The following is a 26228-nucleotide window of genomic DNA, read 5'->3' on the forward strand; positions in this document are numbered from 1 at the left end:
GAGAAGATACAAGTGGCGATGCTGAATGGTGAAATACTGCTGATTCTGCAGTAACCAAGCTACCAACAGCAGTTGTTTGTCTTACAGCTTGCCAACACAGGTTTTAAAATAACAGCATTGATTACTCATTTGATAGTCACATTACAATGCAAAGAACATGGAAAAGTCCATCAGCTAGTTCAATTAATTCTGTGGGCAGACCTGCCAGTATGAAATATTATGCTAACATGACTGAGAGAAGAAAAGCAAAATTAAGACTAGCTGACAAGCCTTGGCAGGAAGTTCTGCTCTCCATCAATTTAGTCCCATTATTCAATTCTGTTGGGAGCTGTCTCCATGCCTCTCTGGAGTTTGTTCTTTGAGAAGAAGCAATTAAGTAAGCTCTCCAATACCAAACTGCATACACTACTCTAGGGCTTTGTTGTTTCTCCATGGACCAACAAGGGTGACAAGCCAGCAGAGTATGATGAAGAGCCTCATGCATACTCAGTGTAAAAAAAAAAAAAGGCAATTGTTGCTGGGAAGAAGGTTCATTTGCATTTGTGTCATCTGCAGAGGGTACTGCAGAAATGGAAAGTCTTCCACTGGAGCAAAGAAAGGGCTCTCATTTATTGCAATCAAGGCCCAGCGTGTGGATCTCAGAGATCAGACCTACACCCTGCAGCAAAACAGAGACCTGCGTGGGAAAGTTCAGTTTCTCACTACATCTGTGCAAGAAAAAGCCCACCATGGAATGACAGCTAAGTAAACATCCCTGTGACTCTTCACAGGTCTCTTCTACATTTGGGATCACTGCTACAAAAAGAGCTGTTTACATCATATCATGTGGCCACCCTGAGAGAAGAACAGGAAGGCTGGGATGCTCTTTTTCCTATCTTTCCCTTGATTTCCTCTATATCTTAGGGACCAAACACAGTACAGAACACAGAAATCAAATGGCTCTACAAAGCAGATTGGCCAGTTCAAGTCAAAACAGCCACTGAAAACACCCCAGATGCTGTCTGACAACAGCTGGACTGTCGGGGAGTCAGGTGAATGCAGTCTGCTGGCCCTGGGCCGGAAGAGGACAGCCCAGACTGTCACATACCTTTCACTGAAAGCTGATAGAGCATTTTATCCCCCTCACAGATGCACTGACATCTTCCAGCATCATCCACTGAGACGCTGTGAATTTTCAGGGTGTGTTTCTTCCCCACAATGTGCAGTTCATAATTTTCACTGGCCTTGAGCTCCTTCCCATCCTTCATCCACTCCACAGTAGCGCCTGTGTCTGAAAGCTCAGCCTGCAGTTTGGCTTCCTCACGCAGCCGAGCGGAGATCTTTTCTACATCTTTGCTCTTATTGGTAAATCTCACTGCAGCACCTGTCAGGAGCAAAGGCCTCGTTAGTTCAATTGATATCAGGCTAACGTGGTCAGTGTTTGCTGCAACATCTCTGAAAAAGTATCACCTTCTGTTCCTGCACTCATCATTGTGTCAGTGCTGAGCAATTCAAGATATTTCATTTGGTCTTCTTGCCGGATTTACTAAGTAAAAATCAACCAAACATCTCCTTCTACTGATTAATAATGCTCTAAACATGCTTCTGCAGAGGTTTCCACCCAATGACAAACAAGTCCTCCCATAATGAATGTTTATTTGTTCTACTTTGTCATGCAAAGCTGATTGATAGAGATATTATTGGAATGATTGCTCCCCTACTTCTAAACTATTCCAGTGCAATCAGAAAGGCTGTCTGAACCTGGAGCTGAAAGTACTGCTCTATGGTGATGCAGTGGTAAACCTGCTGACTGAATGCACTGGCCAATAGCTGTGAACTGCAGACATTCATCAGCTGGCATGAAGCAATCTGGTTCAGATACCAAGCAGCTGGGTAGATTGGCTTACCCTACACTCAGTGCTATCATGTTTAGGTCATTACCAGGACTCACGTCAGTCCAGGTGATGCAGTTTCAGGTATTTGGTACAGTCAGTGAATGCCTGCAGCCCCAGTTCTAATCATCAGATCACAGCAACTATGCCTTAACTGTAAGAGGAAAGGAGAAGGATCAAAGCAAATACCTCTCACTCTCATCTTGGTGCTGACATCAACATTTTTGGCAACAAATTTCACTTCTGCTCCATCATCGTTCTTGGTGACGTTCTTTATCATTAGGCTGTGAGTAATTTGGGTTCTCTTGATGATGCAGGTCTCTCTTTCCTGTAAGACTTTACCACTGAGGTACCAAGTGCCGCAACACGTTGTTGTAAGGTCAATAGTAAACATGGCATCCCCTCCAGGTACAGCTTCACCAGTTGTTAGGGGGATTTCACAGCCAGGACTGGGTCTGAGGAAGAACAACATGTTTGTCTTAATGCTCTTTAGATGAAAGTCTGGTATCTCAATTAGAAATGGAAGATTAAATCATAGGTACATTTCTACTTCTCCCTCTGCATGAGTGCTGGAAGAAGCAGTTCTGTGCTTAAGGTCTGTTACAGAAAGTTCTGCCCCTTGCACATGTGAGATATCAAAAGATAAGGATATTCATGTCTCTGTCACAGAAACAAAACTTGTATCACTTTAGTGGTAGCTGGAGGTTGATAGGAGATAGGAGAACTAAGAATAAAGGAAAGCCTTTGGTGTGTTAATGCACTACTATCCTTAAAGTCAAAGGAAACATCTTTAGGGAACTAACACAGCTGCTCATGGGGTTTTTGTGCTTACCAAGGTTCACGCTCCCTGGGAATTCCAGAGACGGGCTCTGTCCATGCGCATTGACTGCAGACACTTGGAACTGATCATCAGCCTCTGCAGACAGATTTACAGCCCCTGCACAGCTCTATATAACAGTCTTATAGAACTACCTCTAGTAGAAGCAATCTCCACACAGAGATCCTTTCCCAGCACACTCCGACACGGGCGGGGGCAAAACAGGGAGGGGGCCACATACACACACAGCACCGGGGTGGGGCCGTATCCGACCCCCACCCATCCTTTAAAGGGGTGGGGGGTCCGTTTTAATGGGGGGGGGCCGAGACCACCTTCACCCCCCCCCCCAGCCCTTAAAAGGGGGGTGTCCATTTTGGTGGGGGGGGGGGGCAGTGACAATCCCCCCCCCACCCCATCGTTTAAAGGAGGGGGGGTCCGAGACCACCCCCCCACACCCCATCTTTTAAGGGGGGGGGTCAGGGGCTCATGGGGGGCAGCACAACGTGCACAACATTGGGGGGGGGTCGGGCTTTAAAAAGGGGGGGTTACAAAAAGCATAGCTCTCAACTATAGATGGGACTGGGGGGGGCTCAATCGATGGGGGGGGCCCCTTCATGCAAGGGGGGCACAGCGTAAGGCAGTGGCTTTGAGGGGGGGGGTTGGGGCTGTTTGGCCTTTGGGGGGGTTATTGTGTGCCCCACCCCCACCACCCCCACACACAATGGGGTGTTAATGGGGGGGGGGGGGGGCTTAGATTAGTTGCGTTCCCTATAGCGCTGCCCCCCCCCCGTCATTAACCCCCCCGCTTTATCCTTACGGCTGAGCCCACCCCCCCGACAGCTTGATGGGGGGGGGGGTTTGTCACACGATCCCGGCGCGGCTTACGGCAAATCGTCGACCCCACCCCCATCCCCCATAACCCCACCCGGGGGGGTAGGGGGTGATGTGGTGAGTGGGGGGGGGGTTCCGGAGGTGGGGGGTGGGGGTGAGCAAAGCGCAATATAGGGGGGGGGGGTGTCCTATAACTGGAGGGCAGCGGCTGCACAAAGAGCCCGCGGGAGTCGTAGAGCAGCACTTTGGCTGGGGGGGGGGGGGGTCCACGGGGTCCGGGGGTAATGCGGCCCCACCCCCTCCTCCACCCCCCACTGCCGACCCCCCCCCGCGTTGCCCCCCCGCCCCAACGTCAGCTCCTGCGGCAGCTCCTCGTCGCTCTCCTCCTCCTCTTCCTCGTCTGGGGGTCAATATGTGGGGGGGGGGTCCCATCGGGCAGCGGCAGCTCCGCCGGCTCCGATTGGCTGAGCCGCAGTGCGCGGGAGCGGCTGTTGTGTGCCGGTCGGTGGAGGGGCGGCTCTTCATGGAGCTGCCCCGCAGCCAACAACAGCCTGAATGAGATCCTGGAGTCCCAGACGCTGGAGGATGAGCTGGGAAAGAGCAGAGGCTCCCCACAGAAGGGCAAATCACGTCTGATAACGTGAGTGTAGAGCACAGCCAGCCCCTTCCTCACATGTGTGGGGCTTCCATGTTCCTCTGTGCCCATTGCAGTGTGCCACCCCAATCCTGCTGCCCAGCCAGGAGTGGATGGGATGAGCAGGTTGGGATGCACAGAGCAGCGCTCAGACATTGCTGGGACATTTGTGCACTGCTGTTGAGCTTCCCTTTGTGCAGCAGGGGAGAGGATGGAGGTTTACAGGTGGATGGTTGTTATTTCTATGGCATTGCACAGGTGGTAGAACCTTGTCCATTCCCAAAGTTATTGCAGGGCATGCGGGAATTTGTGCAGTTGTAGTTCCTGAATTGTGTTATTTAAAACCCTCCTGTAAATGGGGATGTTTTGTAATGCCTGCTGGGGCTGCAGGCAGCATTGCCTTCCTCCTTAGGGGGCAGGTTTAATCACAAACCTCCCTATTTCCTCTCACAAACGTCCTACAAACCATGTCTGGGCATTGCTGTCTCGGCCTGGATCTCAGCTCCTGAGACTGTCAGATGTGAAGCAGCAGCTGCTGGGACAGGGCTGGCTCTGTGTGCCCTCTGTGGGTCTGTGGGCACAGAGTGGGGCAGAGGGATGACTGTGAGAGGGAGGAATTGCCCAGCCACTAGAAAGAGGAAATCAGCTGAAAAGGGGAGATTTTAGAAGCACTGAGGCTGTGGCTGCTTTGACAGTAAGAAGAAACCAAGCTGTCACTGTGCAGATGGGAACTCCAGTAGGAGAGCTGTGGTGGCTTTACAGATGGCAGACAGCAGCTGGAGTGTAGAGCCAAGGGTAGGGGGGGGATCTTCCTCTTAGCAATGCCATGCAAAGAATGATGCAGACTCCTGCAGGGTCGGCTTTGCTGTGAGACCCTGGGTGGAAGCAGCTGGAAGGTCTCAGCCCTTCTGCGTTATCCCAGGAGCTGGGGCAGTGCTCAGTCTCATCCCACCTCTGCTAATAGCAAATGCAGAATCCCTTATCTGTGTGCCCTTTTCTCTCATGTAGAGTCACCGACCCTGGGAAGTTCACAAAAAGTTTGGGTGTTGTGTTGAGGGATGTGATTTAACTGGGAAGTATTGGTGATGGTTGGACTGGATGATCATAAGATCATCCAGATCATAAGATCTGAGATCATAAGATCATAAGATCATCCAGGTCTTTTCCAACCTTGAAAATTCTATGGAGTTGTAGCAGATTGTGGGGGTGTAGGTGTGGTATATATATGTACACAGATGGGAATATCCGTATGGAAAAGATAGATCCATGTGTATTCTGAGCTGCACTGAAAAAGGGGTGGCCAGCAGGAGAGGGAGGTGATTGTCCCCTCCTGCTCAGCTCTTGTGAGGCCCTATTTGCAGCACTGTGTCCAGGCCTGGGAAGGATGTGGAGCTGTTGGGGGGGGTCCAGAGGAGGGCCACTGTGATGATCAGAGGGCTGGAGCAGCTCTCCTATGAGGAAAGGTGGAGGGATCTGGGCTTGTTTAGCCTGGAGAATGGAAGGCTGTGGGGAGACCTCCTTGTGGCCTTTCAGTACTTGAAGGGAGCGTATAAACAGGAGGGGGAATGGCTGTTTATGAGGGTGGATAATGATAGGACAAGGGGGAATGGTTTAAAACTGAGACTGGGGAGGTATAGGTTGGATCTTAGGTAGATGTTTTTTGCTCAGAGGGTGGTGACGCACTGGAACAGGTTGCCCAAGGAGGTTGTGGATGCCCCATTCAAGGCCTGCAGGCATTCAAGGCCAGGTTGGATGGGCTCTGTCCATGAGCATTGACTGCAGACACTCGGAACTGATCATCACCCTCTGCAGACAGATTTACAGCCCCTGCACAGCTCTATATAACAGTCTTATAGAACTACCTCTAGTAGAAGCAATCTCCACACAGAGATCTTTTCCCAGCACCCCTTTGTGACGTCATAATGCCCCTTTGTGACATCATAACACCCCCTTGTGACATCATAATGCACCTTTCTGATGTCATAATGCCCCTTTCTGACGTCATAATGACCCACTGTGATGTCTTAATGCCCCTTTGTGACGTCATAATGCCCTTTGTGATGTCATAATGCCATTTGAGACGTCATAAGGCTCCTTTGTGATGTCATAATGCCCCTTCGTGACGTCTTAATGCCCCTTTGTGATGTCTTAATGCTCTTTTGTGATGTCACAATACCCCTTTGTGATGTTATAACACCCCTTTGTGACGTCATAATGCCCCTTTCAGACGTCATAATGACCCTTTTTGACGTCATTATTCCCCTTTGTGATGTCATAATACTTCTTTGTGATGTCATAATGCTACTTTGTGACGTCATAATGTCCTTTGTGACGTCATAATGCTCTTTGAGACGTCATAATGCTCCTTTGTGATGTCATAATGCTCCTTTGTGATTCATAATGCCCTTTGTGATGTCATAATGCCCTTTCTGACGTCATAATGCCCCTTTGTGGTGTCATAATGCTTCTTTGTGAGGTATCTGTGGTGCCATTGATAATGAAGTGTGATGAACTGGAAGGCTTTCAGTAGAATTGCAGCCCTAACATAAACAATGACTTGAACTCTGGAATTCTGTGTAAAATCATTAGCTAGCTTGTGGTCCAGGTCTTCAAACCAAAGGCTGTGAGGTGCTGCTCTTGTTGACACAGGCTGTGAAAGATGACTTGAGCTCTAAGAGTAATTTCCCTTCTGCTCTTTATATGAACGTCAAATCCACAATTAGAATATTAAGAAGATAATATAAAAGTTTGTGCTGCTGGACTGAGGACTTCCATTAGCTGTTAGCCATAGTTTGGAACTTGCAAAGCAATCATATTGGAGCCTTGCTGGGCAACCTGCTCCAGTGTCTCACCACACCCACAGTAAAGCATTTCTTCCTAATATCCAAACCTAATCTACCTTCTTCCCACGTAAAGCCATTTCCCCTCATTCTGTTGCTACCTGCCCTTATGAAAAGTCCCTCCCCAGCCTTCCCTGTAGGCCCTCTTCAGATACTGGAAGGCCACTATAAGGTCTCCCTGGAGTCTTCTCCAGGCTGAAGAGCCCCATCTCTCTCAGCCTGTGCACATAGCAGAGGTGCTTTCAGCCCTCTCTGATCACCTTCATGGCCCTCCTCTGGACCTGCCTGAACATCTCCAAGTCCTTCTTGTGTTGAGGGCTCCAGAACTGCGTGCAGTGCTCCAGATAGGGTTTCAATGAGAGGAGTGTGGAGGGGCAGCACCACCTCCCTTGACCTGCTGGTCATGCTTCTGTGCTTTAAGCTTATGCTTTAAGGTCCTATATGCTTTAAGGTTTAGATAGTGCAGTCGCCTCACCTCTTCAGGTTTATCTGTGAAGGTCCCTTCCAAGTGAACCGTGCTGATCCAGACAGTTCGGACTGCTCATTAAAATGTTTTAGTAAGTTGGGCTGGTCCTACGAAGCAGTATGACTGCAGTAAGCAATGTACATGGTGCGCTGTGAGTACTGCACACATTCCTCTTGGCAGCTTGTGGAACAGAAATTGTGCATTGTTTGGATTGTGTAAGCATTCCTGTTGGTCTCTTGTGATGCTTACCTTCTTAGAGCACCTTTCCTCGTTTGGCTCTACATATTTTGCTACCTTACTTGTTCTGTTTGGCTTAGCAGGGAAGGTCTTCTTCTGAAGCATCCTCAGTCTTGGTCTGGGCAGCATACTTAGAAATGACATGGACGTTACATGAGTGGGTGGTCAAAGGGGGGAAGAAATCACCTTTCTGATCTGTTTCCTTTTAGAACACAGTCCTGGAGAGGATTTGCTTTCCTTGTTTCCTGGAGACTTGGATTCTTAGATGGTTTTGACTGCAGCTATTTCTGATGTTAATTCCTTTTTCTGTACTTTAGTAGCCAAGTGCAAGTGGAGTGCTTTGGAAATTGTCTGAAGTTGCCAGGTTGCGTGTGATCACATATGTAACGTGGAGTTATGTGTGGTGCCAGTGATAATTAAGTGTGATGAACTTGAAGGCTTTCGGTAGAATTGCAGCCCTAATGTAAACAGTGACTTGAACTCTGGAATTCTGTGTAAAATCATTAGCTAGCTTGTGGTCCGGGTCTTCAAACCAAAGGCTGTGAGGTGCTGCTCTTGTTGACACAGGCTGTGAAAGATGACTTGAGCTCTAAGAGTAATTTCCCTTCTGCTCTTGATAGGAACGTCATATCAACAATTAGAATATTAAGAACATAATATAAAAGTTTGTGCTGCTGGCCTGTGGACTTCTATTAGCTGTTAGCCATAGTTTGGAACTTGCAAAGCAATCTTATTTAGACTTTAGTGGTGAAATCTTCTGATGAAATCCTCCTTCTAATTCTGCAAAAGAATCTCGATGGAACATTTCTGTCTGAAAAGGCTCTGGCATATGAAGATGTGCCAGACTGTGGCCATGTGCCAGATGCGTTTGGATCCATGGAATTTTCTGATGTAGCTTCAGTGTTTGAAGAATCTCCACTCGATCTAAATACTCAGAAAACAAAGCAGGTGTGTGAAGATGTACAGCTAGTTTCTTACAGAAAAAATACAGCTCTTAATCTAGAAATCTGCTTCTCATTGTATTTAGTGCTTCCTCCATATTTAAGTATCTAGTGTACCTTGACCAAAGGAAGATGAAGATAGAGCAAAGAAGTATGTTAAGCATAAATTTTGTTGCCTTCTACCTGTAGGCCATGGTTGGTTTGACGTGATCCCTAACTCCAGTGTTTGGTTTGCACAGAAACAGCAAGCAAGGGAACAAGTAAAGGAGTCAGTGAGGATTTTAAAACACAATGGGAAGAGATAAGGCACAGTTAATAAGATTCTGGAGTTAGGCTGGAGGTAGGCAGAGGTTGAAAGGTACCGAAAGAAATTCAATCTTACTGTGTTGTGCAAAAAAATCCACTGTGATATTATTCAAATTTTTAACTAAACCAAGTGATAATTCATATTTATGTTTAGATAAGCTGGTGAGGGTTAATCCTCAATGGAGAATTGAGATGAACAAATCAAAAAATGGCGTTTGACAGTCTATAAGAAACGAACTTATTCTAGGAGAGAATCAGAGTTTTCAACTGTTTTGTTCAATAGCCAAATAATGTATGATATTTTTATAAGCATTGTGTCTGACCTTCTCAGCTGTTAGAATTTCTTTGACAGTAACTTCTCCGGCTGTGATCAGAAAACCTTTTGTTCCGTCTCTGGCAGCATTTGAGGCATGATACTCAACTGGGTGATATGGAATTCACACTGTCAACTCCAGTGACAAGAAAAGTGGCATCTAAGCAGCGTGCAAACACAGAGAATGTTGATGCAGAGTCAGCGTTAAGAAATGAGCTGCCCTTTGCATTTCCTGCTCCAAAGGCCTTCTTTTCGAAGAGCCAGACAGAGAAGCAAGTAGAAGGCATATCCTTTCAGGCGCCTACTTCCAAAGGTATGTTGTATCTAACAAATGGAAACCTAGAACATGTGTAGCTTAGGAATTTTTTACTTTAAATATGAATGCAATCCTTGTAGATCCTGATATTCTGAAAGATTTCTGTGTGGGGTTTATTTGGTCACAGCACATACAGCTGCCAGCCTGTACATCTGACCGTGTACTGCAAGCGGTTTAACCATATATCAGGGCACGGTACACGTCTGTTAATGATAGAAGTTCTCACAGTTTCACAAGGAGCATGCCTTGAGATGCATTCAGATAATGAGATAAGCGCTGTGTTCCTAAAACTAGCATGTGTCTCCACTCTCCATCAAGATCTAGTAGATAATTTCTTTAACAATTATGATGAGGGTTTTGTTTGGTTTATATTTTTTTCTGGGCTATTATTTTGAGTGAAAGAAAAGGGTATGCTTTTATTTAAGCGAGCTTTTGATTGCATCATGCTTCTAAATTAAATGTAACCTACTGGATTCCTCATGATAGCATACGAGTACTTGCGTGTATCTGTTCTCCCTAATAGAGGGAGAAGAGACTCAGTGAACCTGGACAGTGTTACCCAGGGTTGTGAGAACAGCTGAATGATTGTTGAGAACTGGTCAACTCGTGAGCCTGAGACCTGGCATCCTCCATCCTAGGGTGGAACTTTACTGGAGCACGTGGGTGCCACAGCAACAAAAGGACTGTGTACAATAGACTGAGAGTTTGCTGAGTTTCTTGGTTGACAGAAAGCACAACTAACTCAGCAGCAAGTGACGTATTTGGGATAGGAGATGACAGCTGGACTTTGAACCTTAAGGACTGCCAAGAAAGAAGCCATCTGCTCAACCCCTGAGCTGCAAACTGCCAAGGAACTCCATACGTTGCCAGGAATGACAGGAGGGTGCCGACCATGGATACACAGCTACGGACTGATGGTAAACTTGAAACAGCTTGAAGTGAGTAAGGGATATCCAGGATGCACTGGTGCTCAATATTCAAGTAGCCCATCAATCTACACTGGGCCAAAGGATACCAGTTTTAATATCTCATGCAGTGTTTACTGTATTGGAGGCAAAAGGGGGACATTGGCTTTCACCCCAAAGATTCCCGAAATACCAGGCCATCCTGGTAGAGCAGGGTGATATAGAAATAATTGTAACTACTATTGCCAACCCAGTATCTTTCCTTAGCGGAACTCCCCTGGTGGAGAACCAGGATGACATCACTGCTTTGAAACAACTGATGCTGCACATTACATCCAGTCGGTCGGAGCTGAAGGACGAACCCTTAGAAGATGCAGAAGACGCCTGGTTTACCAGCAGCTGCAGTTTTGTGAGACAAGGAGGCTTTAAGGCAGGACATGCAGTAACTGCTACTGAGCAGGGAATGGAAGCACAACCATCAGCCGTGGGGACTACCCCTCAGAAGGCTGAAATAACTGCCTTGACGAGAGCCTTAATGATATGGACAGATGCTAAATATGTGTTTGGGGTGTCACACGCTCATAGTACCATCTGAAAAGAGCAAGGATTGCTCACACACAAGGAAAAGAGCATGATGTAAATGTACCAAGGGCTATTCTATGTTGTAGGGCACAGTTCTCTATCCAGGCCCAAGTCTGTGTGGGTGTCTCCTCTATCCACAAAGCTGCTCACACTGCAGGAGGCACAGGCTGAGAGGAGAGGCCAGAGCAGCTCTCCCACTGTGACACGGAGCAGCAGGATACAAGTAAAGGAAGGCCCCGCAGCTGTACTGGGAAGATTCCACACAGTCATCAATTTTTCATCTGAAAGGTAAAGAGGAATTCCCTTTTCTGCCCCTATCATCATTGGTCGGGTGAGTAGCAATGATGCCCGGTGTGCTTCCATCAATGGAGCAGAATAGGCGGAAGGCTGGGGTGCAGGCTTTCCTCTGCTGAGGTGAGTGGGGGCTCAGGGTGTTGCTCAGTGGTAGATTTGTTCACACTGAGCTCTAACAGGAAACTTGCTCAACATCGAAGGCCTTGCAAAAGTCTGGCTGAGTGATGTCAGTTGCTTTTCCTTTCCCTACTGATGCTGTCACTCCACTGTAGAAGGCCACCAAAGCGACCAGGCTGCATGTCTCCATTTCTGCTGTTTCTCCATTTCCTTCTTGTTGCTCCCTGTAACCAGCAGGTTCAGCCATGCTGCTTTCCTGCCTCCTCTGCTGTGTTTCGTGTGGTCGGGATGGAGCTCAGAGCTCCAGCTCTGAGAAAGGTTTTCTGAGAAAGTTACCATCTCTTTTCCATTCCTTTACCCCTAAAAACAGTTTTCCAGTGTCTCTCATGCAAGAATTCTTTGAACAGCCTGCAGCTGACTCTCCTGAAGCTCAGGGTCCTGACTTTGCTTTTTGCCAGGCCCGCATTCCTTGAGATGAGGAACTCTAGGAGGGCATGGTCACTACAGCCCTGACCACCTCCAGTCTTAACCCCTGCTGTGCACCATGTCCAGTAATGCTTCCCTTCTGTGTGCTTAATGCTTGGCCCACAAAGTTATTGTCAGTGCACTCCAGCAGGCTCTCAGACAGCTTGCAGCAACTGGGATTGGTGCTGGGTGGTTGCTGGGAGGTGTCTCAGCAGAAAAGCTGGGCTGGGGTGGGTGTGCTGTGTCAGTCCTCATCGCAGCTGGCAGAGAGAGTTAGAGGAGGGTGATGGGTGCTGCCTGCTCTCAGTGCTGCTGCACTGAATTTGGGGCACAGCAGCACACTGGTGAGTGAGCTGGGAGGGAGACGGACTGCTGCTGTGCATGGCTAGGCCAGAGCTGGAGGATTGTCAAACACGTGAGTCATGCTGGTGCAGCCATTGCAGCTGCAGCAGGAGTAGAAGACAAAGAGGTTTTGTAGAGGACAGAGGGTGGTGATTCATGGTTTGATGTCCAGGTGGAGGCCGATAACAAGTGGTGTCATCCAGGAGTCTGTCTTGGGACCAGTGCTTTTTTACATGGTTATCAGAGACACCAATGATGCAATGGAGTGCACCCTCTGCTGTTTGCTGAGTGGTGCGGCTGATGCAGTGGAAGGAAGGGATGCCATTCAGAGGGAGCTCAACCGAGAGGTTGGCCTAGGTGAATCTAATGAGGTTGAACACAGCAAAGTGCAAGGTTTTGCACTTGGGCTGGAGGAATCCCAGGCATCTGTACAGCCTGGGAGGAGCAGTCCTTAAGAGAAGCCCCGCAGAGAAGGACCTGGGGGTCCTGGTGGATGAAAAACAGAACGTGAGCCATCAGCGTGCTCTTGCAGCTCAGAGAGCAAATGGTCCCCTGGGCTCCATCAGAAGAGGGGATGGCCAGCAGGGACAGGGAGGTGATTGATCTTCATGATCCTTGAGGTCCCTTCCAACCCAGGCCAATCTATGATTCTGTGATTACACTCGCTGTCAGAAATAACGGCAGCTGTACAGAAGCTGGATATATTTTGGGACAGTTCTTGTAACCAGCTGATTTTAAGACCTTGCCTGAGTCATGAGTTTAAATTGAGTGTCAGAAGAAAGCTGGTAAAGTGGCTATTGCTCATTCTTTTTCATTTGCTGATTCTTTCATTCGGGTTCCTTTTCCAAAGGAGATTCTGGTGATGGAAGCAATTGAAGAAAGAACAAAAGCAGCTCTTGCCAAGAGTGCTTGAAGTCCCTGTGGAGAGAAGCAAAGAACTTGGGCTTCCTCTGGGATGCTCCCCACCATGTCTCAGGAAGGAGACAACTGCTGTTCCACTTTCTGCTCTGTGTGTGGAAAGGTACATCTGGGTTTCTTCTGCTTGTTTATTCTTTCTTTTTCGGGCTTTGAAGTAGAAGGGGTGGAGCAAAGGGAGACTCACTGGTCATTTGTTACCTCAAGAACAGGATGGATTCTGCATTGACTGTGAAAAACCTGGGCTAGTAGCATGGGCATGTTTCAGGCTGGACTCTTCTTTTGCTGCTTGGTTTCCTTTTGGCTACAGGGAGAAGCTGTCTAAAGGTGTGTTTTCAGACCCACTCTCCAAAACCATGTTTCATTGTTGCAGGTGGTTCAGTGTGCTCTTGCAGGGTAGATGCTGTAGTTTGCTGTAGAATCTGAATGGTTTCTGTTCCTAGGGGAGGACTGGGAGGAGGTAGTGAGAAGAGAATTCAATGCCTGAGGTGTATCTTAGTGAGAAATGTTGGCATGAGGTGCTGAAAGTCTTGAGCTGTCAAAGGCCAGTGAGGCTCAGACTCCTTAACCTGCTGGAGCAGGGTGGAAGCAAGGAGTGGGCACTGCCGTCCCACAAGCTGCACTTGGTTCTGGTCTGCCAGGTCTCTGCTGGCCTGGATTTCTTCTGAGAAGTTTGTTGGAGCTGCTTGGAGTAGTGAAGGGTGGGGAAGAAGTGCTGCTCCAGAGCTAAGGCTCTGCTTGATCATCTTGGTTGGATTTAACCATGATATCTGAAGACATAGTTTCCATCAGAATGATCCCAACATTGTGCGAGTGTCTCAGATGTATGAGAGCACCCGCCTCCTCCAGCTGAGCCATAGGAAAGCTAACTGTGCCCAGTAATTACAGCTTCTGCAGATTGAATATGCTTCCAAGTGTTTTCCTTAGTGATCAGTAATGTCCCAGCACTCTGAGATTCCATTTCTGGCACAGTCTGGAGCATCTCTGCAATCCTTGGGTGCTGGAGGGCACGTGGTGAGTGCGTGGACAGGGTGGCACAAACGCGTGCGTGTGCTGAGGAGTTGGGTTGCACACAGGTGTACACAAAGGGGTGTTTGTGGAAGGTGTATGCACGTACGTGTTCCCAGGGGTGGTTGGCACATGTCTGTGAATGCAAAGGAGGGCACACGATGCAGAGTGTGCATGGGGGTGTGCAAAGCAGGCAGGGTGGTGAATGGGTGTGCGTTTGCACATGGATAGGGGAAGGCTGGGGTTACAGGTTGACCTGTGCTGAGGTGAGTGGGGGCTCACGGTGTTGCTCAGTGGTAGATTTGTTCACACTGAGTGCTAACAGGAAACTCACACACCCTCTTTGTTTCAGCTGTGCCAGTGCTGTGATCCCTTGCTGCTGGGATGTGCTGTTGGAAGGATGGTGTGCGTGCCGAGCTCCCATCTCTTTCATGAATCAAGTGTAGAGCAAAAGGGATGTTTGGGCCAGGTGACTGTAAGAAGGCTGGCTGCTTTGGATGGTGGTAGCTGATGGAAACAGGTGCTCTGGGGACCGTTCAGCTTTTAACAGAAGACAGGGGTCCTGCAGCAAGAACGACTAGGTTCTCAAATGGCTTCAGACGTGCACACCGAGTACATCCCCGCAGACATTTACCGGTAGTCGGCTCTTGCAGAAGAAGATTCAAGCAGCAGAACCTTTTGCTCAGCTACAGCACACAAATGCTACAAAAGCAGGAACAACCTGCAAGCTCTGGGTCTGTTTGTCTTGCACAGGCATGCACTAACTGCGTTTGATAGTACCCCCCATCCTTGATTTCCTTCCCTGCTTCTTGTCTGATGACGCTGCTGAGCCAGGAACAAGCTGCCCAGTGTGGCAGAGCATGGTGCAGAGCTGTGCTGGGACCTCCTCCCCTTCATCTGCTGCAGATCAGTGCCCCACACGTGCCATTGGGATGCTCTGGCACGGGATGTGCCTCCAACCCAAAGCTCCTTCCCACCTCCCAAGGAAAAACAAAGCAACCCAAGCATCTCCAGCAAAGCTGCCCAGCAGACAGCAGGGAATGCAAACAGCTTCTGGCTGCTCCCCTGCACTCCCATCCTAAGTAAGAGACCCTACGAGGACTGGCTGGGAAATCACTGCATGACACATGTGAGTGTGCACAGGATTGTGCAAAGCGGTGGGGTTCCATGAGTTTGTGTGTGTGTGTATCTCGGCTGTTATGAAAGCATGGGAAGACTTACTGAGTCCCAGATAATTACTTATCCTCAAATGATTTTTCCTGGCCAAAGTTAGAGCCTCTCACAGGTAATCGAGACCAACAGGCTGTTGTTGCACAATCAACAGGCACAATCTAGATGATCAGCTGAGGAAAATAAAGCATCATGCGAAGGGTACTAGATAAGTGAGCAGCTTGAGATCTGCACATTTATGTGATACTCATGGTGTTAGACAATATTTGCCTAGAGAGGTCACATTGAATGAAAGCAAAATCTAAGATGAATGAAAATATCCACAGGAGAAGAAGCCTCTGAGGCTTCTGAAGTGTTATGACCAGAAGACATAAACTCTGTTAAAGCAAACATTTCTCTCTATTTTTTGTGTTATTCCAGGCAGGCCTTGATTACCGCCTGAACACATGTTGAGGAAGCCCAGCTTATGCAGCACCAGAGCTAATCCAGGGCAAAGCGTCTATTGGCTCAGAGGGATGTAGAGCGGTGTTTGTTTTCCCCTCTTTCCCTTCCCTCTCCACAGAGCATTTAAAGGCAGTGGAGCTCAGGCAGGCTCTCTTGGTTTCCCTTCTGAATTCTGCTAGGTTGCATCGCTTGGTAGCTCTCAGAAGCTGTCAGTGGCCACAGACTAGAAAAGTGCAATTGGTCTCAGTTCACACAGCTGGCTGGTTTGTCTCAGGCTAATCCTGAACTGCCTCAAGCGACTGCTTTGGGGCTCTACAAAACAGCAGCTTCAGAGATCTCTTTCTATTACTAAGTTTTTGAAAGAGCAATTTGCTCTGTTAATTATCCATCATTTCTGTGCAGTCTGTTTTGTCAGACTTGTCTTTAGCTTCCAAGTTGTATGTGAAGAATTGTTTCCGTTGTAATGCACAATGTACTAAAAATTGAGAGATGTAAATGCAAAGAGTTTTTCCAGCTTTGATTTCATGTCTGGAATTTTGGAACCCACTACTTGCAGTTGTTAATCTGAAACTTGGTCCATTTGTAAGCAGGACTTTGTCCATCTCTGCAGGACAGCAGAAAACCCTTTGTGCTAATCATGATGCCAAGAAGCAGAATGCAGCAAATGGCAGATGATCCAACTGCTTCAGGTGTTCATTGCCTTAAAACTGTGAATAGTTTTGGACTGAGAGTTTGTAAGCAGAATGGAGCTCTTAAAGCTGTCAGAGATTATTCCTGCACTGTTCAATTCTATCTGCCTAACATACACAGGATCTCAGAACTGCGTTGCGTGAACTGGTGGAACTTGTTGAAGTGAAATGGGATGAGCAAGTTTTAGAACTTAGTCAGAATGCAGTAAAAAATGGATAATCTCATGGGTATTAAGTTACAGGCTTGCTATTTCTGCACTGAATTTGTTTCTATTTTACATGGCTGTGATCTAAACGTTGCTTGAAATGCCGTCACCTAGGCACTGTTGTGTAACTGAATTTCACACATTATAGATCCTGAAATATTCTGTAATCTAAAACTCTGACTTGTTTTAAGTCTGCTGCTTGAGTCTAATCAGGGTCATAGTGTCTGTGTGAAGTGGAGTGTGTGGGGAGATTGTTGCTGCAGATCCTGGGAAGTTGCTGTGTATTTGCAGACAATGGCTGCTGTTGGTCACTGGGTGCCACTGTTGCTCTGAAGAACAGCTGTGCTGTGCATGCAGCACAGCATGCTGTGCACGCCATGGAACTAGGAATCAAGAAGAGATAGAAGCGTCACTTCTGCTCTAGTAAAAGGTCTCATCTGCTGACAGGCTTTTGTACTTGAATTCAGAACTCAGGACCTGTTGCCACAGAGGGACTAGTTGCTGAAGTTGGATGACTCTTCCTATTTACTCCTTGTAATATGTAGCCATAACACTAACTATTTAAAAAACATCTGAAATCATGGCTAATTATTGACTGCTGCACAGCAGAACACTACCACGGTGAGATTGGGCTGTGAGATGACTTGAAAGCTGTTTCCTCAGTATAGGTCTTATTCGTGCAGCTGGGACACCTTGATGAAGACTGTGTAACAGCTTTCTGTGTTTCACAACAAGAGAAGAGAGAGTAGATCAGCATTAACGTCAGACGTAATAAACGTATGTCAGTAATTCTCTGTATTTAAGCCCGCTACTACAGTAAATAACCTTACTGTATGAACAGACTCTAACACTCACTTATTCTCAAACATGAAATATTTCACACCTTTCAGAGGTAAGGTACCACTGCAGAACTTCATAGTCTACCTAATAACTACATTTCTGAAGTTCACATTTATTCCTTTTTTCTCCTTTAATTGTGTTTTCTCAGCCTTTCTGTTATATTCTACCATGCTGAAATCCTTATGAATCTCTGGAAGTCCAGGCAGACTCAAAACAGAAACTGATGGATGAACAGCAGATGTCACATGCTGGCTTAACTCCCTGCTTTGAAATATTTCACTAATAGGTGGAAAATATCAACACGTCAGGTAGGACAACCAAGCAAATTTGGGGAATTACAGTTCACAAATACTTCAGAAAATGAATTAATTCCAGTAACTTTTGAAAATAAATGGGAAAAGCTGAACTGAGTGCTGCTAGAGATGCTGTATAAATGTCAATAATGACATTCCAAGGTGTAGAAGAGATTTAAAACATGATGGGTACTCTGGCTTTAACCTGAATCTGAAAGTTGTCTCTTGCAATTGAGTTGTCTTTCTATTAAATAGAAAGTGGTAGAATTTGAAGGGTTGTTAAGATTTCCATATAACCTTAGTAAGACTAGATATAAAATATAAGTTTTATCTAGGCGAGATCGTTTGTGGAGTCACTGTTACTTCTTTTTTAGGTACAGGGAATAAAGAGAACAATCGACCTACAAGGGAAAAACGTTCTTCCGTTCACGTCTGTGATATTTTCACAGTCTTAACTCAAAGGACTTCTAATGCCTGATAAGTAATTCAAGCTTATTATACTACACTGAGTCTGTCAAGCATTGTACCCACAGTTCTCATAGTAGTCAAAAAGCTGCTGAAAATCCAGCTGAATGTCGATGCTCCTTGGAGCTGGGCTGGAACTTGCCCCCAGAAATGGGAGTCCAGCTGAAATGCTGTGCAAACTGAATTAGTAGGAGCTTTGCCATTCACTTCAGTAGAGAGATTCTGGCACCAGCTTTAGTTTTCACTTCCAGCAATTGTACAATACACTAACTTTCAAGCAAAAATGAGAATAGTCTGCTTCTTTATCTCAGACATATTGTGTGAATCAGCTGAGGCCTGAAACTACCCTAATGTGATCAGACGTGAAGGTTGCACATCAAGGGGAAAATATGGCAGACATGCAGAAATTTTCTTTGTACTGACAATGTTTCTGAAGAGATCTACATCCTCTTGTTTTCTAGCAGAATTACGACCAGTTGTGGCAACCTATCTCTTGCTTCAGTCTAAGAAGGCTCGTGGCAAGCACATTCCCTTGAGAATTCCATCCCAAACAGGACGTGCCAGTACCACACAGTCAGGAAGCCTGGGGGTAAGTTTTAGAGTTCAGCACAAGGTTCAGGTCAAAATGCCTCTGTGTGCTGAAGCTCTGCCCGGGTAAACAGTCTGGTGGCCTAAACATCGGTGAGGGAGCATGTGTGCAACCGGTCTTGGTCATCAAATCTTGTTCTATGATAAGGCCACCGACTCAGTGTATGAAGGAAAAGGATGTAGTCTTTCTAGATTTCAGGGAGGCCTTTGATCCTGTCCCTTTGGCTGCATGTTCCCAACCTTCCATCAGGAAGCCAGGAGTACTGTTCTGTGTCATGAAAAGGCAGCCAGTGGTTTGACTATCACATGTTTATGTGTTTTGATGTTTCACAGTGGGTCTTAAGTAAAAGGAACTCAGGTTTTGGTTGCCTGCAGGACAGATGTTCTTTTGGGTTCAATATGTTTGCATAGTGACTTGCAACCATGGGACTGGTGTTCAAGGACCCTTTTTGTTCCTTCAGTTCCTCGGTTCTTTCTAGCCTAAATTTGACACTTTGTTTCAACAGAAGAGCTGATATTCGCTTTGGGAGCACTAAGCAGCTGTTTATGTGGCTTAGAGGAAGACTGTCTGTCTTCTACCCTGTGGGCATGGAACAGCCACAGTTCCCCCTGGAACAACATCAATGACCCACACCACTAATTGGATTCTCCTTTTTAATGTAGTGGTAGCGAGGTGAAAATGTGGCTGTGGAATATTTTTACTAAGGAACTTCTATATAGATTTTGTTCATCTTTGCGCACCTCATCACCTGATCTGTGTCAGTGAGCAGAAGCTGAAAGCAGGCATGGGATGTTCTGAAGAGCAGAGAAAGAGATAGGGAGGAAGGTGATTAAGACAATCCCCTCTGCTGCTGTGTGTCCCAGAACTGCCCAGTTCTGTGGCAAAGTGTTGTACAAGATGAAGAGGCCAAGAGATTGGGAGTAGAATGAATAGAAAATATGCCTTACTTAGGCCATACTCAGCGTATTAATACTTCTCAGTTAGTTTTAGAATTCTAGAAGTGAAAGGTAAGGAGGTAGAAGCCTGCAAGTTGTGTCCTTTTTTACAGCTGCTCTTTTCTTATGGGAGGATGAAGTGATGAAGATTGGTCTATTCTACAAGCTGTTCCAACCTTTACTCTTAGTCTTAATGCCCCTTTGTGACGTCATAATGCCCTTTGTGACATCATAATGCCATTTGAGACATCATAATGCCCCTTTGTGACGAGATAATGCCCCTTTGTGATGTGATAATGCCCCTTTGTGACGTCATAACACCCCTTTGTGATGTCATAACACCCCTTTCTGACGTCATAACAGCCCTTTCTGACGTCATAATGCCCCTTTCTGATGTCATAATGAGCCTTTCTGATGTCATAATTCCAAATTGTGATGTCATAATGCTTCTTTGTGACGTCATAATGCCCTTTGTGACGACGTAATGCCCTTTCTGACGTCGTAATGCCCTTTGTGATGTCACAATGCTCCTTTGTGACGTCATAATGCTCCTTTGTGATGTCATAATGCTCCTTTGTGATGTCATAATGCCCTTTCTGACGTCATAATGCCCCTTTGTGATGTCATAATGCTTCTTTGCGATGTCATAATGCTCCTTTGTGACGTCATAATGCCCCTTTGTGATGTCATAATGCTCCTTTGTGATGTCATAATGCCCTTTCTGACATCATAATGCCCCTTTGTGATGTCATAATGCTTCTTTGTGAGGTATCTGTGGTGCCATTGATAATGAAGTATGATGAACTGGAAGGCTTTCAGTAGAATTGCAGCCCTAACATAAACAATGACATGAACTCTGGAATTCTGTGTAAAATCATTACCTAGCTTGTGGTCCGGCTCTTCAAACCAAAGGCTATGAGGTGCTGCTCTTGTTGACACAGGCTGTGAAAGATGACTTGAGCTCTAAGAGTAATTTCCCTTCTGCTCTTGATATGAACGTCAAATCCACAATTAGAATATTAAGAACATAATATAAAAGTTTTTTCTGCTGGACTGAGGACTGGGCAGTAAGAAACCGGATGAGGTTTAACAAAAGCAAGTGTAGAGTCTTGCACCTGGGTAGAAATAATTGCATGCACCAGTACAGGCTGGGGGAAGAGCTGCTGGAGAGGAGCTCTGCTAAGAGGGACCTGGGCGTCCTGGTGGACAACAGATTAACCATGAGCCAGCAGTGTGCCCTTGTAGCCAAAAAAGCCAATGGCATACTGGGGTGTATTAAAAAGAGCGTGTCCAGCAGGTCGAAGGAGGTGATCCTCCCCCTCTACTCTGCCGTGGTGAGGCCTCATCTGGAATATTGTTTCCAGTTCTGGGCTCCCCAGTACAAAAAGACAGGGATCTCTTGGAAAGAGTCCAGCGGAGGGCCACTAAGATGGTGAAGGGCCTGGAGCATCTCCCCAATGAGGAGAGACTTAGGGAACTGCATATGTTTAGCCTTGAGAAAAGAAGGCTGAGAGGGGACTTGATCAAGGTTTATAAATACCTGAGGTGTGGGAGCCATAGTGGTGAGTCTGGTCTCTTTTCAGTAGTGCGTGGGGATAGGACTAGGGGTAATGGGATGAAAGTACAGCATAGGAAGTTCCGCACAAATGTGCGGAAGAACTTCTTTACAGTGAGGGTGACGGAGCACTGGAACAGGCTGCCCAGGGAGGTGGTGGAGTCTCCTTCTCTGGAGATATTTAAGACCCGCCTGGACACCTACCTGTGTGACATGGTGTAGGGAGCCTGCTTTGGCAGAGGGGTTGGACTCGATGATCTCTAGAGGTCCCTTCCAACCCCTACGATTCTGTGATTCTGTGACTTCCATTAGCTGTTAGCCATAGTTTGGAACTTGCAAAGCAATCATATTGGAGCCTTGCTGGGCAACCTGCTCCAGTGTCTCACCACACCCACAGTAAAGCATTTCTTCCTAATATCCAATCCTAATCTACCTTCTTCCCATGTAATGCCATTTCCCCTCATTCTGTTGCTACCTGCCCTTATAAAAAGTCCCTCCCCAGCCTTCCCTGTAGGCCCTCTTCAGATACTGGAAGGCCACTCTAAGGTCTCCTTGGAGTCTTCTCCAGGCTGAAGAGCCCCATCTCTCTCAGCCTGTGCACATAGTAGAGGTGCTTTCAGCCCTCTCTGATCACCTTCATGGCCCTCCTCTGGACCTGCCTGAACATCTCCAAGTCCTTCTTGTGTTGAGGGCTCCAGAACTGCGTGCAGTGCTCCAGATGGGGTTTCAATGAGAGGAGTGTGGAGGGGCAGCACCACCTCCCTTGACCTGCTGGTCATGCTTCTATGCTTTAAGCTTATGCTTTAAGGTCCTATATGCTTTAAGGTTTAGATAGTGCAGTCGCCACACCTCTTCAGGTTTATCTATGAAGGTCCCTTCCAAGTGAACCGTGCTGATCCAGACAGTTCGGACTGCTCATTAAAATGTTTTAGTAAGTTGGGCTGGTCCTACGAAGTAGTTTGACTGCAGTAAGCAATGTACATGGTGCGCTGTGAGTACTGCACATATTCCTCTTGGCAGCTTGTGGAACAGACATTGTGCATTGTTTGGATTGTGTAAGCATTCCTGTTGGTCTCTTGTGATGCTTACCTTCTTAGAGCACCTTTCCTCGTTTGGCTCTACATATTTTGCTACCTTACTTGTTCTGCTTGGCTTAGCAGGGAAGGTCTTCTTCTGAAGCATCCTCAGTCTTGGTCTGGGCAGCATACTTAGAAATGACATGGATGTTACATGAGTGGGTGGTCAAAGGGGGGAAGAACTCACCTTTCTGATCTGTTTCCTTTTAGAACACAGTCCTGGAGAGGATTTGCTTTCCTTGTTTCCTGGAGACTTGGATTCTTAGATGGTTTTGACTGCAGCTATTTCTGATGTTAATTCCTTTCTCTGTACTTTAGTAGCCAAGTACACGTGGAGTGCTTTGGAATTGTCTGAAGTTGCCAGGTTGCTTGTGATCACATATGTAACGTGGAGTTATGTGTGGTGCCAGTGATAATTCAGTGTGATGAACTTGAAGGCTTTCGGTAGAATTGCAGCCCTAAAGTAAACAATGACTTGAACTCTGGATTTCTGTGTAAAATCATTAGCTGCCTTGTGGTCTGGGTCTTCAAACCAAAGGCTGTGAGGTGCTGCTTTTGTTGACACAGGCTGTGAAAGATGACTTGAAGCTCTAAGAGTAATTTCCCTTCTGCTCTTGATATGAATGTCAAACCCACAATTACAGTATTAAGAACATAATATAAAAGTTTGTGCTGCTGGCCTGTGGACTTCCATTAGCTGTTAGCCATAGTTTGGAACTTGCAAAGCAATCTTATTTAGATTTTAGTGATGAAATCTTCTGATGAAATCTTCCTTTTAATTCTGCAAAAGAATCTCAATGGAACATTTCAGTCTGAAAAGGCTCTGACATATGAAGATGTGCCAGACTGCAGCCATGTGCCAGATGTGTTTGGATCCATGGAATTTTCTGATGTAGCTTCAGTGTTTGAAGAATCTCCGCTCGATCTAAATACTCAGAGAACAAAGCAGGTGTGTGAAGATGTAGTGCTAGTTTCTTACAGAAAAAATACAGCACTTAATCCAGAAATCTGCTTCTCATTGTATCTAGTGCTTACTCCATATTTAAGTATCTAGTGTACCTTGACCAAAGGGAGATACAGATTGAGCAAAGAAGTATGTTAAGCATAAATTTTGTTGCCTTCTACCTGTAGGCCATGGTTGGTTTGACGTGATCCCTAACTCCAGTGTTTGGTTTGCACAGAAACAGCAAGCAAGGGAACAAGTAAAGGAGTCAGTGAGGATTTTAAAACACAATGGGAAGCGATGAGGCACAGTTAATAAGATTCTGGAGTTAGGCTGGAGGTAGGCAGAGGTTGAAAGGTACCGAAAGAAATTCAATCTTACTGTGTTGTGCAAAAAAATCCACTGTGATATTATTCAAATTTTTAACTAAACCAAGTGATAATTCATATTTATGTTTAGATAAGCTGGTGAGGGTTAATCGTAAATGGGGAATTGACATGAACAAATAAAAAATGGCATTTGAGAGTCTATAAGAAACGCACTTATTCTAGGAAAGAATCAGAGGTTTTAACTCTTTTGTTCAATAGACAAGTAGTGTATGATGTTTTTATAAGCATTGTGTCTGACCTTCTCAGCTGTTAGAATTTCTTTGACAGTAACTTCTCCGGCTGTGATCAGAAAACCTTTTGTTCCATCTCTGGCAGCATTCGAGGCATGATACTCAACTGGGTGATATGGAATTCACACTGTCAACTCCAGTGACAAGAAAAGTGGCATCTAAGCAGCGTGCAAACACAGAGAATGTTGATGCAGAGTCAGCGTTAAGAAATGAGCTGCCCTTTGCATTTCCTGCTCCTGCTCTTTTCAAAGAGTCAGACAGAGAAGCAAGTAGAAGGCATACCCTTTCAGGCGCCTACTTCCAAAGGTATGTTGTATCTAACAAATGAAAACCTAGAACATGTGTAGCTTAGGAATTTTTTACTTTAAATATGAATGCAATCCTTGTAGATCCTGATATTCTGAAAGATTTCTGTGTGGGGTTTATTTGGTCACAGCACATACAGCCACCAGCCTGTACATCTAACAGTGCACTGCAAGCAGTTTAACCATCTATCAGGGCACGGTACTCGTCTATTAATGATAGAAGTTCTCACAGTTTCACAAGGATCATGCCTTGAGATGCATTCAGATAATGAGACAAGTGCTGTGCTCCTAAATCTAGCATGTGCTTCTACTTCCCATCGAGATCTAGTAGATAATTTCTTTAACATTCATGATGAGGGTTTTGTTTTTATTTTTTTCTGGTCTATTATTTTGAGTGAAAGAAAAGGGTATGCTTTTATTTAAGCGTGCTTTTGATTGCAACATGCTTCTATATTAAATGTAACCTACTGAATTCCTCATGATAGCATACGAGTACTTGTGTGTATCTGTTCTCCCTAACAGAGTAAGAAGAGACTCAGTGAACCTGGACAGTGTTACCCAGGGTTGTGAGAACAGCTGAATGATTGTTGAGAACTGGTCAACTCGTGAGCCTGAGACCTGGGATCCTCCATCCTAGGGTGGAACTTTACTGGAGCACGTGGGTGCCACCAAAACAAAAGGACTGTGTACAATACACTGAGAGTTTGCTGAGTTTCTTGGTTGACAGAAAGCACAACTAACTCAGCAGCAAGTGATGTATTTGGGATAGGAGATGACAGCTGGACTTTGAACCTTAAGGACTGCCAAGAAAGAAGCCATCTGCTCAACCCCTGAGCTGCAAACTGCCAAGGAACTCCATACGTTGCCAGGAATGACAGGAGGGTGCCGACCATGGATACACAGCTACGGACTGATGGTAAACTTGAAACAGCTTGAAGTGAGTAAGGGATAGCGAGGGTGCACTGGTGCTCAATATTCAGGAAGCCTATAAATCTACAGTGGGCCAAAGAATACCAGTTTTAATATCTCATGCAGTGTTTACTGTATTGGAGGCAAAAGGTGGACATTGGCTCTCACCCCAAAGATTCCCGAAATACCAGGCCATCCTGGTGGAGCAGGGTGATATAGAAATAATTGTAACTACTATTGCCAACCCAGTATCTTTCCTTAGCGGAACTCCCCTGGTGGAGAACCAGGATGACATCACTGCTTTGAAACAACTGAAGCTGCACATTGCAGCCGGTCGTTCGGAGCTGAAGGACGAACCCTTAGAAGATGCAGAAGACGCCTGGTTTACCAGCAGCTGCAGTTTTGTGAGACAAGGAGGCTTTAAGGCAGGACATGCAGTAACTGCTACTGAGCAGGGAATGGAAGCACAACCATCAGCCGTGGGGACTACCCCTCAGAAGGCTGAAATAACTGCCTTGACGAGAGCCTTAATGATATGGACAGATGCTAACTATGTGTTTGGGATGCCACATGCTCATAGTACCATCTGAAAAGAGCAAGTATTGCTCACACACAAGGTAAAGAGCGTGATGTAAATGTACCAAGGGTAGAGTTTGATTTTGAGTTGGATTTTCTGGGCTTTGAGACACGTCTTCCAGATGCACACTGTGTTATTTCTGATGTGTTGACCTGTTGAGGTCCAGCCTTAAATGAGGATTCAAGTAATACCATAGCAGGAATGGTTTAGATTGGAATTGGAATGCAGAAGGTTGGAGCCCGCAGGAGCAGGGAATCAATCATCTCCCTATGCTTGGCACTGGTGAGTCCTCACCTTGAGTTTTGTGTTCAGTTCTTGGCCCCTCACTGCAAGAAGGACACTGAAATCCTGAGATGTGTCCAAAGAAGAACACTGAAGGTATGAGGTATCTAGAGCACAAGTCTCTTTGCAAG

The 26228-nt window shown here is 46.2% G+C and overlaps 1 protein-coding gene across 3 annotated transcripts; it reads left to right on the forward strand.

The window, feature by feature from the left end:
- The first annotated feature begins 17247 nt into the window (after nucleotides 1–17247).
- LOC146755435 (maternal embryonic leucine zipper kinase-like) lies at nucleotides 17248–25713 on the forward strand. Of its 3 annotated transcripts, none has more exons than XR_014938056.1 (6): nucleotides 17248–17857; nucleotides 18217–18323; nucleotides 18769–18896; nucleotides 23253–23411; nucleotides 24110–24330; nucleotides 24852–25713. XR_014938056.1 is itself a non-coding variant. In XM_085525559.1 (4 exons), the coding sequence occupies exons 1-4, from the start codon at nucleotides 18732–18734 to the stop codon at nucleotides 24907–24909; spliced, it is 603 nt and encodes a 200-aa protein (XP_085381685.1). In that variant the 5' UTR covers nucleotides 18356–18731; the 3' UTR covers nucleotides 24910–25713. The 3 variants fall into 3 exon arrangements, 1 of the variants encoding a protein (XP_085381685.1); XR_014938057.1 differs by having other exon boundaries at nucleotides 18772–18896; XM_085525559.1 differs by lacking the exons at nucleotides 17248–17857; nucleotides 18217–18323 and having other exon boundaries at nucleotides 18356–18896.
- Nucleotides 25714–26228: the final 515 nt, after the last annotated feature.

This window comes from Coturnix japonica, chromosome 32 (genome assembly GCF_054131305.1).
Source record: "Coturnix japonica strain WE chromosome 32, WE-NBRP24, whole genome shotgun sequence".
NCBI classification, from domain to species: domain Eukaryota; kingdom Metazoa; phylum Chordata; class Aves; order Galliformes; family Phasianidae; genus Coturnix; species Coturnix japonica.